General features: G+C 48.9%; 1 protein-coding gene across 1 annotated transcript; it reads left to right on the forward strand.

The window, feature by feature from the left end:
* Positions 1-6,651: 6,651 nt before the first annotated feature.
* On the forward strand, positions 6,652-13,178 carry PKMYT1 (protein kinase, membrane associated tyrosine/threonine 1). The gene is made up of 5 exons (XM_077494048.1): positions 6,652-6,877; positions 7,078-7,250; positions 8,054-8,304; positions 8,736-8,822; positions 12,715-13,178. The coding sequence occupies exons 1-5, from the start codon at positions 6,667-6,669 to the stop codon at positions 12,893-12,895; spliced, it is 903 nt and encodes a 300-aa protein (XP_077350174.1). The 5' UTR covers positions 6,652-6,666; the 3' UTR covers positions 12,896-13,178.
* The last annotated feature ends 364 nt before the right edge of the window (positions 13,179-13,542 follow it).

Genomic DNA, 13,542 nt, shown 5'->3' on the forward strand with positions numbered 1-13,542 from the left:
ATAGGTCCTCCATGTATGATGGTGGAGGACGGTGCTCTTGGGCTCGTAGGTCCTCCATGTATGATGGTGGGGGATGGTGCTCTTGGGCTCGTAGGTCCTCCATGTATGACGGTGGGGGGTGGTGTTCTTGGGGGTCATAGGTCCTCCATGTATGACGGTGGGGGATGGTGTTCTTGAGGTCATAGGTCCTCCATGTATAACGGTGGGGGATGGTGTTCTTGGGGTCATAGGTCCTCCATGTATGACGGTGGGGGATGGTGTTCTTGGGGTCATAGGTCCTCCATGTACGACGGTGGGGGATGGTGTTCTTGGGGTCATAGGTCCTCCATGTATGACGGTGGGGGATGGTGTTCTTGGGGGTCATAGGCAGCATTCCTCCTCCTCCTCCAAACACGGTGAGTTGAGTTGATGCCAAAGATCTGGATTTCGGTCTCCTCTGACCACAACCCTTCCCCCGGTTCTCCTCGGAATCATTCGATCTTCATTAGTGATCTTCAGACGGACCTGTACATGTGATTTCCTGAGCGGGGGGGGACCTGTACATGTGATTTCCTGAGCGGGGGACCTGTACATGTGATTTCCTGAGCGGGGGGGGGACCTGTACATGTGATTCCTGAGCGGGGGGGACCTGTACATGTGATTTCCTGAGCGGGGGGACCTGTACATGTGATTTCCTGAGCGGGGGGACCTTGCGGGGGCTGCAGGATTTCAGTCCCTCACGGTGTAGTGTGTTACCGATTGTTCTCTTGGTGACTATGGTCCCAGCTGAGATCATGGAGAAGATTCTCCGGTGTAGTTCTGGGCGGATTCCTCACCGTTCTCCTGATCATTGATCCTCCACGAGGTGAGATCTTCCATGGAGCCCCAGACCGAGGAGATCCATCGTTATTTTGTGAATAATAATCCCACCAACTGTTGTCTCCTCTCACCAAGCTGCTTGGCGATGGTCTTGTAGCCCATTCCAGCCTTGTGTAGGTCTCCAATCTTCTCCCCGACATCCTTGGACAGATCTTTGGTCTCCATGGTGGAGAGATTGGAATCTGATTGGTTCTGTGGACAGATGTCCTTTATACAGGTAACAAGCTGAGATTAGGAGCACTCCTTTTAAGAGAGAAGAGTTCTCCAATCTCAGCTTGTTGCCTATATAAAAGACGCCTGGGAGCCAGAAATCTTGCTGATTGATCGGGGATCAAATACTTATTAATTTATAACTTTTTTTAAATGCGTTTTTCAGGATATTTTTGTTATTTTGTCTCTCACTGATGAAATAAACCGACCAATGAAATTATAGACCGATCGTTTCTTTGTCGGTGGGCAAACGTACAAAATCAGCAGCCGATCGAATACTTTTTCCCCTCACTGTAGCTGTTTAGCTGTGAGGTTCCTGCCCTTCGCTCCACTGGACCAGGGCAGATCAAATGATTCTCAGAACAGTCTTCTGGATGAGGGTTAGGCGGGTCCTGCAGACTTCCACGGTTGGGCTCCGGAGACACCTCCGGGGGTGAAAGCCGATTGGGTCTTCCCCATTCGTTTTCTTTTTGTGCTCACTTGCACCGTTCTAGGGTTGTGGATTTGCCTTCATCCTGCCTATTCTTGTGAAGTTTCATCTCCTGATTTCACCCTTCCCCCACATTCAGTCAGACTCATTTCAGTTCCGTTGGTTGAGATTCTCTACACGTTCCAGTGGTCTTTTGGCTATCCTTATGGGAAATATTTTGCTGTGATGATTCTCCATTTTCTTTGGATATCTTGTGAGATCGATTGTCTGGCCAAGGTTCGGGATTGTAAGATTTGGACCCTTTTGCTTGTAGACTGTGTTAGTCCAAGGGGCCGAGGATTTGTCCCATTTGGTCTTGCTGACTATCACATGGTTGGTCTCTTTTCTTATCAGGTAGTTGATGTTCCACCTGTTTGGTGGGTTTTGGTTTCACCGGCTCTTGCTGGTGCAGGCTCCATATTTCTTCATATAGATTTATTCTTTTTACATTTTTATTAAGCATCATGTTGATCCTCTGTGGCTTCCCCTTAGTTGTTGGCAGATTCCTCTGTCTTGCAGGGGGCTCCTCCTTTATCTGGTTGAGATTTGGGAGTTGGTGCTTCATGTAGTTTTTGGTTGCAGGCAGTTCCTAGTCCATAGTTGAAGCTGTCCTCTTGCCTGTTGGCCACCCCTCAGACTGCTTTTGGGGTATCCCTTCTGTATCTTAATTCCTGTGTCCCTCAATGGTTGAGGGTTAAAATGCATTCATTGATCTTGTGATAAGATGGAAGTTCTGGAACAGCCTGACGGCATTGATTGGTTTAGGTTGATGGTGTACATGTTCTTCCAGCCTGAAGACATTGATTGGGTTCAGGTTGATGGTGTACATGTTCTTCCAGCCTGAAGGCATTGATTGGGTTCAGGTTGATGGTGTACATGTTCTTCCAGCCTGAAGGCATTGATTGGGTTTAGGTTGATGGTGTACATGTTCTTCCAGCCTGAAGGCATTGATTGGGTTTAGGTTGATGGTGTACATGTTCTTCCAGCCTGAAGGCATTGCTTGGTTTAGGTTGATGGTGTACATGTTCTTCCAGCCTGAAGGCATTGATTGGTTTAGGTTGATGGTGTACATGTTCTTCCAGCCTGAAGACATTGATTGGTTTGAGGTTGATGGTGTACATGTTCTTCCAGCCTGAAGGCATTGATTGGTTTAGGTTGATGGTGTACATGCTCTTCCAGCCTGAAGGCATTGATTGGGTTCAGGTTGATGGTGTACATGTTCTTCCAGCCTGAAGGCATTGATTGGGTTTAGGTTGATGGTGTACATGTTCTTCCAGCCTGAAAGCATTGATTGGTTTAGGTTGATGGTGTACATGTTCTTCCAGCCTGAAGGCATTGATTGGTTTAGGTTGATGGTGTACATGTTCTTCCAGCCTGAAGACATTGATTGGTTTGAGGTTGATGGTGTACATGTTCTTCCAGCCTGAAGGCATTGATTGGGTTTAGGTTGATGGTGTATATGTTCTTCCAGCCTGAAGGCATTTATTGGGTTCAGGTTGATGGTGTACATGTTCTTCCAGCCTGAAGGCATTGATTGGTTTGAGGTTGATGGTGTACATGTTCTTCCAGCCTGAAGGCATTGATTGGTTTGAGGTTGATGGTGTACATGTTCTTCCAGCCTGAAGGCATTGATTGGTTTGAGGTTGATGGTGTACATGTTCTTCCAGCCTGAAGGCATTGATTGGTTTGAGGTTGATGGTGTACATGTTCTTCCAGCCTGAAGGCATTGATTGGTTTGAGGTTGATGGTGTACATGTTCTTCCAGCCTGAAGGCATTGATTGGGTTTGAGGTTGATGGTGTACATGTTCTTCCAGCCTGAAGGCATTGATTGGGTTTAGGTTGATGGTGTACATGTTCTTCCAGCCTGAAGGCATTGATTGGGTTCAGGTTGATGGTGTACATGTTCTTCCAGCCTGAAGAGATTGATTGGGTTTGAGGTTGATGGTGTACATGTTCTTCCAGCCTGAAGGCATTGATTGGTTTAGGTTGATGGTGTACATGTTCTTCCAGCCTGAAGAGATTGATTGGGTTCAGGTTTATGGTGTACATGTTCTTCCAGCCTGAAGGCATTGATTGGTTTGAGGTTGATGGTGTACATGTTCTTCCAGCCTGAAGGCATTGATTGGTTTGAGGTTGATGGTGTACATGTTCTTCCAGCCTGAAGGCATTGATTGGGTTCAGGTTGATGGTGTACATGTTCTTCCAGCCTGAAGACATTGATTGGTTTAGGTTGATGGTGTACATGTTCTTCCAGCCTGAAGGCATTGATTGGTTTGAGGTTGATGGTGTACATGTTCTTCCAGCCTGAAGACATTGGTTTGAGGTTGATGGTGTACATGTTCTTCCAGCCTGAAGACATTGATTGGTTTAGGTTGATGGTGTACATGTTCTTCCAGCCTGAAGAGATTGATTGGGTTCAGGTTTATGGTGTACATGTTCTTCCAGCCTGAAGGCATTGATTGGTTTGAGGTTGATGGTGTACATGTTCTTCCAGCCTGAAAGCATTGATTGGTTTAGGTTGATGGTGTACATGTTCTTCCAGCCTGAAGGCATTGATTGGGTTTGAGGTTGATGGTGTACATGTTCTTCCAGCCTGAAGAGATTGGTTTGAGGTTGATGGTGTACATGTTCTTCCAGCCTGAAAGCATTGATTGGTTTAGGTTGATGGTGTACATGTTCTTCCAGCCTGAAGGCATTGATTGGGTTTAGGTTGATGGTGTACATGTTCTTCCAGCCTGAAGACATTGATTGGTTTGAGGTTGATGGTGTACATGTTCTTCCAGCCTGAAGGCATTGATTGGTTTAGGTTGATGGTGTATATGTTCTTCCAGCCTGAAGGCATTGATTGGGTTCAGGTTGATGGTGTACATGTTCTTCCAGCCTGAAGACATTGGTTTGAGGTTGATGGTGTACATGTTCTTCCAGCCTGAAAGCATTGATTGGTTTAGGTTGATGGTGTACATGTTCTTCCAGCCTGAAGACATTGATTGGTTTGAGGTTGATGGTGTACATGTTCTTCCAGCCTGAAGGCATTGATTGGTTTAGGTTGATGGTGTACATGTTCTTCCAGCCTGAAGGCATTGATTGGGTTCAGGTTTATGGTGTACATGTTCTTCCAGCCTGAAGACATTGGTTTGAGGTTGATGGTGTACATGTTTTTCCAGCCTGAAATCATTGATTGGTTTAGGTTGATGGTGTACATGTTCTTCCAGCCTGAATGCATTGATTGGGTTTGAGGTTGATGGTGTACATGTTCTTCCAGCCTGAAGAGATTGGTTTGAGGTTGATGGTGTACATGTTCTTCCAGCCTGAAAGCATTGATTGGTTTAGGTTGATGGTGTACATGTTCTTCCAGCCTGAAGGCATTGATTGGTTTAGGTTGATGGTGTACATGTTCTTCCAGCCTGAAGGCATTGATTGGGTTTGAGGTTGATGGTGTACATGTTCTTCCAACCTGAAGAGATTGGTTTGAGGTTGATGGTGTACATGTTCTTCCAGCCTGAAAGCATTGATTGGTTTAGGTTGATGGTGTACATGTTCTTCCAGCCTGAAGGCATTGATTGGGTTCAGGTTGATGGTGTACATGTTCTTCCAGCCTGAAGAGATTGATTGGTTTGAGGTTGATGGTGTACATGTTCTTCCAGCCTGAAGGCATTGATTGGTTTAGGTTGATGGTGTATATGTTCTTCCAGCCTGAAGGCATTGATTGGGTTTGAGGTTGATGGTGTACATGTTCTTCCAGCCTGAAGAGATTGGTTTGAGGTTGATGGTGTACATGTTCTTCCAGCCTGAAGGCATTGATTGGGTTTGAGGTTGATGGTGTACATGTTCTTCCAGCCTGAAGAGATTGGTTTGAGGTTGATGGTGTACATGTTCTTCCAGCCTGAAAGCATTGATTGGTTTAGGTTGATGGTGTACATGTTCTTCCAGCCTGAAGGCATTGATTGGTTTGAGGTTGATGGTGTACATGTTCTTCCAGCCTGAAGACATTGATTGGTTTGAGGTTGATGGTGTACATGTTCTTCCAGCCTGAAGGCATTGATTGGTTTAGGTTGATGGTGTACATGTTCTTCCAGCCTGAAGGCATTGATTGGGTTCAGGTTTATGGTGTACATGTTCTTCCAGCCTGAAGACATTGGTTTGAGGTTGATGGTGTACATGTTCTTCCAGCCTGAAAGCATTGATTGGTTTAGGTTGATGGTGTACATGTTCTTCCAGCCTGAAGGCATTGATTGGTTTGAGGTTGATGGTGTACATGTTCTTCCAGCCTGAAGACATTGATTGGGTTTAGGTTGATGGTGTACATGTTCTTCCAGCCTGAAGGCATTGATTGGTTTGAGGTTGATGGTGTACATGTTCTTCCAGCCTGAAGGCATTGATTGGGTTCAGGTTGATGGTGTACATGTTCTTCCAGCCTGAAGACATTGATTGGGTTTAGGTTGATGGTGTACATGTTCTTCCAGCCTGAAGAGATTGATTGGGTTTGAGGTTGATGGTGTACATGTTCTTCCAGCCTGACAGTATTGATTGGGTTCAGGTTGATGGTGTACATGTTCTTCCAGCCTGAAGGCATTGATTGGGTTTAGGTTGATGGTGTACCTGTTCTTCCAGCCTGAAGGCATTGATTGGGTTTAGGTTGATGGTGTACCTGTTCTTCCAGCCTGAAGACATTGATTGGGTTCAGGTTGATGGTGTACATGTTCTTCCAGCCTGAAGGCATTGATTGGGTTCAGGTTGATGGTGTACATGTTCTTCCAGCCTGAAGGCATTGATTGGGTTCAGGTTGATTGTGTACATGTTCTTCCAGCCTGACGGTATTGATTGGTTTGAGGTTGATGGTGTACATGTTCTTCCAGCCTGAAGGCATTGATTGGGTTTAGGTTGATGGTGTACATGTTCTTCCAGCCTGATGGTATTGATTGGTTTGAGGTTGATGGTGTACATGTTCTTCCAGCCTGAAGGCATTGATTGGGTTCAGGTTGATGGTGTACATGTTCTTCCAGCCTGAAGGCATTGATTGGGTTCAGGTTGATGGTGTACATGTTCTTCCAGCCTGACGGTATTGATTGGTTTGAGGTTGATGGTGTACATGTTCTTCCAGCCTGATGGTATTGATTGGTTGAGGTTGATGGTGTACATGTTCTTCCAGCCTGATGGTATTGATTGGTTTGAGGTTGATGGTGTACATGTTCTTCCACCTAACTATGATTATCTGTGTCCCCGTTCTTCTAGTCTTGGCATGACGCTGCTGGAGGTCGCCTGTAATATGGAGCTGCCGAAGGGAGGGGAGAGCTGGCAGCAGCTACGGCGAGGTCACCTTCCCACAGAGTTCACCTCAGGTGAGTTCCTAAACTGGAGCGGAGGGAAAGATGGGTCCAGGTGTTCAGATTCGATGACATGGACCCCCTTTGCCTGTCGCTGGGGAGCTCCCCTCACATCCGGTCCCAGGAAGTGAGGAGGAATCTTTCAGCCCAGATACCAAAGCAATCGTCATCCTGGAATAATTCTGGTACATTGAGTCTATAATTCTGTTTTGTAGAATTACCGCCGGATTTCCTGAAGGTTCTGGGCGGCATGCTGGAGCCGGACTATCGCTGCCGTGCTACCGTGGACTGGCTACTCTCCCTTTCTGCAATTAGCAGGGCTGAACGGTGGAGAAAAGTCACTCTGACAACCAAAAAAATACTCTCCAAAATATTTGTCGTCTTTCAGGTACGATCACTCTGTGCCTACCAGGTCTTCATGCTGTGCCTCACCTCTCCTCCAGATCACCAGGACACACCATAGGGGACAATGTGAGGAGCCATGGGGGACCAAGATACACCATGGGGACAATGTAAGGAACCATAGGGCCCAGCGGGGAATAAGGATATACCAATGGGGACAATGGAAGGAACCACAGGACCCAGCAGGGGGACCAGAACACACCATAGTGACAATGAGAGGGACCACAGGGACAAGTGGTTGACCGGGGCACACCATAGGGAACAAGGTAAGGAACCATAGGGCCCAGTGAGGGACCAGGACACACCATGGGGACAATAAAAGGGACCACAGGACCTGGCGGAGGCGCACAGGACACACCATGGGGACAATAAAAGGGACCACATGACCTGGTGGGGGCGCAATGGACACACCATAGGGGACACTGGAAGGAACCACAAGGCCCAGCAGGGGACCAGGACACACCATGGGGGTCATTGGAAGGAACCACAGGACCTGGAGGGGGACTGGGACCCACGCAGAAGTGTTACCCAATTTTCAAAGGAGTTGGTTGGTTTGGTCAGCGGGACAGGTGAATGGTTTTTGCTTAGGAGGGTTGGAATGTTTTCACAGTCTGAACGGCAACATTTTCAGGAGGGGTCAGCAGTGGCCACCCCCATATTTCTGGTCCAAATAATGTTAAGTGATCCCCCTGATCTACAAAAGTCGGCCTAGTAGAAGGCCATGGTGCAGCTTTTCACTGTCCTTCACATGTGTAACTTTAATTTCTCTCTTCTCCATCTCCCTCGCAGCTTCTCATGTGGCTCATGTCAGTGGTGTTCCACGGCCTGAAGCGCCCAGTGCTGTGGCTGTGGCGATGGGGGAGGGGTATCACTCCTTTGCAATCCCCGCCTTCCTCTCCTTCGCCCAACCTGCTTGCTGAGAGCAGCCTATCCAGTGACTGGGATGAGGACAGCTTTGGGGAAGATGTGTTTGAGGTTCCACCCAGCCCGCTAGGCATCACCCAGAGACTCGCCTACGACGGACCGGAGTTCAACCTCAGGTGAATATAGAACATTATGGTGACTTGCTGCTCTGTACCTGCCTGTAGTACAGCTGCTGCCGGCTGGCAACCCCTGCCTGGTGTCCCCTTCCATTTAGTAAACCCCTGCCTGGCGTCCCCTTCCATTTAGTAAACCCCTGCCTGGCGTCCCCTTCCATTTAGTAACCCCCGCCTGGCGTCCCCTTCCATGACAAAATTATGTGAACCATATTCTGTGGAGGACAGAACCCAGACTAGGGTGTCCGTTTATGATCCCGAGGATCAACGCTGATCGGTCCATGGACAAGCTACCATATACCTGCAGCAGCTTTCATTGGGCCCCAGATCCCCCTCCCTCCTCGGCTCTCGATGGGCCCCAGATCCCCCTCCCTCCTCGGCTGTCATTATTTCCATCTTTCCATATTGTATTACCTTTCCATTTTACTCTTCAGACATTCTCCAGAGTTGATGTCACGGCCATCCGTGGGCAGCACATCTACTCCTTGCAATAAGTCTCCCGATTACAGCACAAGGAAGAGGTAAGTGCTTGGTCTTTTCTCTGCAGGTGCTTTCATCTATACTCCTTCCCTGCATGCTTCTTCCCATGTCATCCTTCCCCAGTATTGGTTTGGGAGTTGTGGAAGATATGTGCTTGTCATGGTGAGTTTCCGATACTGGGGTATGGTATTGGGTTGGGAGTTGTGGAAGGTTTGTGTTCGTCATGGTGAGTTCCCGAAATTGAGGGAACGGTATTAGTTTGGGAGGTGTGGAAAGTATGTGCTTGTCATGGTGAGTTCCCGATACTGAGAGATGGTATTGGTTTGGGAGGTGGTCATGGTGAGTTCCTGATACTGAGGGGACAGTATTGGTTTGGGAGGTGTGGAAGGTAGGTGCTCGTCATGGTGAGTTCCCCATACTGAGGGACGGTATTGGTTTGGGAGGTGTGGAAGGTAGGTGCTCGTCATGGTGAGTTCCCGATACTGAGGGGGACGGTAGTGGTTTGGGAGGTGTGGAAGGCATGTGCTCGTCATGGTGAGTTCTCGATTACTGAGGGACGGTATTGGTTTGGGAGGTGGTCCTGGTGAGTTCCCGATACTGAGGGGACGGTATTGGTTTGGGAGGTGTGGAAGGTAGGTGCTCGTCATGGTGAGTTCCCCATACTGAGAGATGGTATTGGTTTGGGAGGTGTGGAAGGTATGTGCTCGTCATGGTGAGTTCCTGATTACTGAGGGATGGTATTGGTTTGGGAGGTGGTCATGGAGAGTTCCCGATAACGAGTGATGGTATTGATTTAGGAGGTGGTCATAGTGAGTTCCCGATACTGAGAGATGGTATTGGTTTGGGAGGTTTGGAAGGTATGTGCTCGTCATGGTGAGTTCCTGATTACTGAGGGATGGTATTGGTTTGGGAGGTGGTCATGATGAGTTCCCGATACTGAGGGATGGTATTGGTTTGGGAGGTGGTCATGATGAGTTCCCGATACTGAGGGAGACGGTAGTGGTTTGGGTGGGGTGGAAGGCATGTGCTCGTCATGGTGAGTTCCCGATACTGAGGAACGGTATTGGTTTGGGAGGTGGTCATGCTGAGTTCCCGATACGGAGGGAGACGGTAGTGGTTTGGGAGGGGTGGAAGGCATGTGCTCGTCATGGTGAGTTCCCGATTACTGAGGGATGGTATTGGTTTGGGAGGTGGTCATGATGAGTTCCCGATACTGAGGGAGACGGTAGTGGTTTGGGTGGGGTGGAAGGCATGTGCTCGTCATGGTGAGTTCCCGATACTGAGGGAACGGTATTGGTTTGGGAGGTGGTCCTGGTGAGTTCCCGATACTGAGGGGACGGTATTGGTTTGGGAGGTGTGGAAGGTAGGTGCTCGTCATGGTGAGTTCCCCATACTGAGAGATGGTATTGGTTTGGGAGGTGTGGAAGGTATGTGCTCGTCATGGTGAGTTCCCGATACTGAGGGACGGTATTGGTTTGGGAGGTGGTCATGGAGAGTTCCCGATAACGAGTGATGGTATTGATTTAGGAGGTGGTCATAGTGAGTTCCCGATACTGAGAGATGGTATTGGTTTGGGAGGTGTGGAAGGTATGTGCTCGTCATGGTGAGTTCCTGATTACTGAGGGATGGTATTGGTTTGGGAGGTGGTCATGGTGAGTTCCCGATACTGAGGGATGGTATTGGTTTGGGAGGTGGTCATGATGAGTTCCCGATACTGAGGGATGGTATTGGTTTGGGAGGTGGTCATGATGAGTTCCCGATACTGAGGGAGACGGTAGTGGTTTGGGTGGGGTGGAAGGCATGTGCTCGTCATGGTGAGTTCCCGATACTGAGGAACGGTATTGGTTTGGGAGGTGGTCATGCTGAGTTCCCGATACGGAGGGAGACGGTAGTGGTTTGGGAGGGGTGGAAGGCATGTGCTCGTCATGGTGAGTTCCCGATTACTGAGGGATGGTATTGGTTTGGGAGGTGGTCATGATGAGTTCCCGATACTGAGGGAGACGGTAGTGGTTTGGGTGGGGTGGAAGGCATGTGCTCGTCATGGTGAGTTCCCGATACTGAGGGAACGGTATTGGTTTGGGAGGTGGTCATGGTGAGTTCCCGATACTGAGGAATGGTATTTGTTTGGGAGGTGGTCATGCTGAGTTCCCGATACGGAGGGATGGTATTGGTTTGGGAGGTGGTCATGCTGAGTTCCCGATACTGAGGAATGGTATTGGTTTGGGAGGTGGTCATGCTGAGTTCCCGATACTGAGGGATGGTATTGGTTTGGGAGGTGGTCATGCTGAGTTCCCGATACTGAGGAATGGTATTTGTTTGGGAGGTGGTCATGCTGAGTTCCCGATACGGAGGGATGGTATTGGTTTGGGAGGTGGTCATGCTGAGTTCCCGATACTGAGGAATGGTATTGGTTTGGGAGGTGGTCATAGTGAGTTCCCGATACTGAGAGATGGTATTGGTTTGGGAGGTGTGGAAGGTATGTGCTCGTCATGGTGAGTTCCTGATTACTGAGGGATGGTATTGGTTTGGGAGGTGGTCATGATGAGTTCCCGATACTGAGGGATGGTATTGGTTTGGGAGGTGGTCATGATGAGTTCCCGATACTGAGGGAGACGGTAGTGGTTTGGGTGGGGTGGAAGGCATGTGCTCGTCATGGTGAGTTCCCGATACTGAGGAACGGTATTGGTTTGGGAGGTGGTCATGCTGAGTTCCCGATACGGAGGGAGACGGTAGTGGTTTGGGAGGGGTGGAAGGCATGTGCTCGTCATGGTGAGTTCCCGATTACTGAGGGATGGTATTGGTTTGGGAGGTGGTCATGATGAGTTCCCGATACTGAGGGAGACGGTAGTGGTTTGGGTGGGGTGGAAGGCATGTGCTCGTCATGGTGAGTTCCCGATACTGAGGGAACGGTATTGGTTTAGGAGGTGGTCATGGTGAGTTCCCGATACTGAGGAATGGTATTTGTTTGGGAGGTGGTCATGCTGAGTTCCCGATACGGAGGGATGGTATTGGTTTGGGAGGTGGTCATGCTGAGTTCCCGATACTGAGGAATGGTATTGGTTTGGGAGGTGGTCATGCTGAGTTCCCGATACTGAGGAATGGTATTGGTTTGGGAGGTGGTCATGGTGAGTTCCCGATACTGAGGAATGGTATTGGTTTGGGAGGTGGTCATGCTGAGTTCCCGATACTGAGGGATGGTATTGGTTTGGGAGGTGGTCATGGTGAGTTCCCGATACTGAGGAATGGTATTGGTTTGGGAGGTGGTCATGCTGAGTTCCCGATACGGAGGGATGGTATTGGTTTGGGAGGTGGTCATGGTGAGTTCCCGATACTGAGGAATGGTATTGGTTTGGGAGGTGGTCATGCTGAGTTCCCGATACTGAGGAATGGTATTGGTTTGGGAGGTGGTCATGCTGAGTTCCCGATACGGAGGGATGGTATTGGTTTGGGAGGTGGTCATGCTGAGTTCCCGATACTGAGGAATGGTATTGGTTTGGGAGGTGGTCATGCTGAGTTCCCGATACTGAGGAATGGTATTGGTTTGGGAGGTGGTCATGCTGAGTTCCCGATACTGAGGGATGGTATTGGTTTGGGAGGTGGTCATGGTGAGTTCCCGATACTGAGGGATGGTATTGGTTTGGGAGGTGGTCATGCTGAGTTCCCGATACTGAGGAATGGTATTGGTTTGGGAGGTGGTCATGGTGAGTTCCCGATACTGAGGAATGGTATTGGTTTGGGAGGTGGTCATGCTGAGTTCCCGATACGGAGGGAACGGTATTGGTTTGGGAGGTGGTCATGCTGAGTTCCCGATACGGAGGGAACGGTATTGGTTTGGGAGGTGGTCATGGTGAGTTCCCGATACTGAGGAATGGTATTGGTTTAGTTCTGATGAGATATTGAATTACTCTGTCTCTGTCTCTCTCTCTCTCCTAGGTCGGCACTGACCCTGACCCCAAACATCAGTCGTATCAGCCAGGATTCTCCGCGCAGTGTGAAGGCCATCACCCCGGACACCAGTGGCGGCTCCTCAGGATTTATAGACACGGAAGGGCTGCGCTCTGGTTTTCTCCCCCGCAATCTTCTCACCATGTTTGATGATGCGTTGGATCAATAAATCCCATTATGTGAAGTCAGCAGACTATTGCAGCAATAAAGCCAGTTCATTTTCCACCTACCCACACACCTGGCGCCCCATTTGGCCAGGAACTGCCAGCACTTGTCTTCTTTTTTTTTTTTTTGCTGATGCCACCACAAGGTGTGATATGGAGGACACTGCCAGGACCTGCACAGCCAATCACTTCCAGGTTTATACAGAAAGAGGTGGGATGGGAAGTGTTAGTGGGAGGTACAGACTGTTTACGTTAATCAAATAAGAATTACTTTCAGGTTTTATCAAATGTTCGTTGACCAGCATCCTGTTTGTGTCTTCTTCTCTGAGGTGAGACAGCGCCCCCTATTGATGTGTGTGTGAGAACAGTATGTGTTGTGTCTAAGGAACCTCTTGTAGTAGAGGTGGTCTGTCCCTGTGGAGTTCGTGTGTAAGAACTATGTGTGATGTGTCTGAGGTAGCAGAGGTGGTCTGTCCCTGTGGAGCTCCTGTGTGTGAGAACAGTGTGTGTGGTGTCTGAGGAACCTCTTGTAGTAGAGGTGGTCTGTCCCTGTGGAGCTCCTGTGTGTGTGGTGTCTGAGGAACCTCTTGTAGCAGAGGTGGCCTGTGTGTGTTGTGTCTGAGAAACCTCTTGTAGCAGAGGTGGCCTGTGT

This window comes from Lithobates pipiens, unplaced genomic scaffold (assembly GCF_037356315.1).
Source record: "Lithobates pipiens isolate NorthernLeopardFrog02 unplaced genomic scaffold, aLitPip1_a1.2 Scaffold_22, whole genome shotgun sequence".
NCBI classification, from domain to species: Eukaryota; Metazoa; Chordata; class Amphibia; order Anura; family Ranidae; genus Lithobates; species Lithobates pipiens.

Bases quoted from the DNA above. Each gene is read 5' to 3' on its own strand.
- PKMYT1 (XM_077494048.1), top strand. From the start codon at position 6,667: ATGGTGTACATGTTCTTCCAGCCTGATGGTATTGATTGGTTTGAGGTT. The intron at 8,305-8,735 runs GTGAATATAGAA...TTTACTCTTCAG, and splicing joins GGACCGGAGTTCAACCTCAG to ACATTCTCCAGAGTTGATGT. The intron at 8,823-12,714 runs GTAAGTGCTTGG...TCTCTCTCCTAG, and splicing joins GATTACAGCACAAGGAAGAG to GTCGGCACTGACCCTGACCC.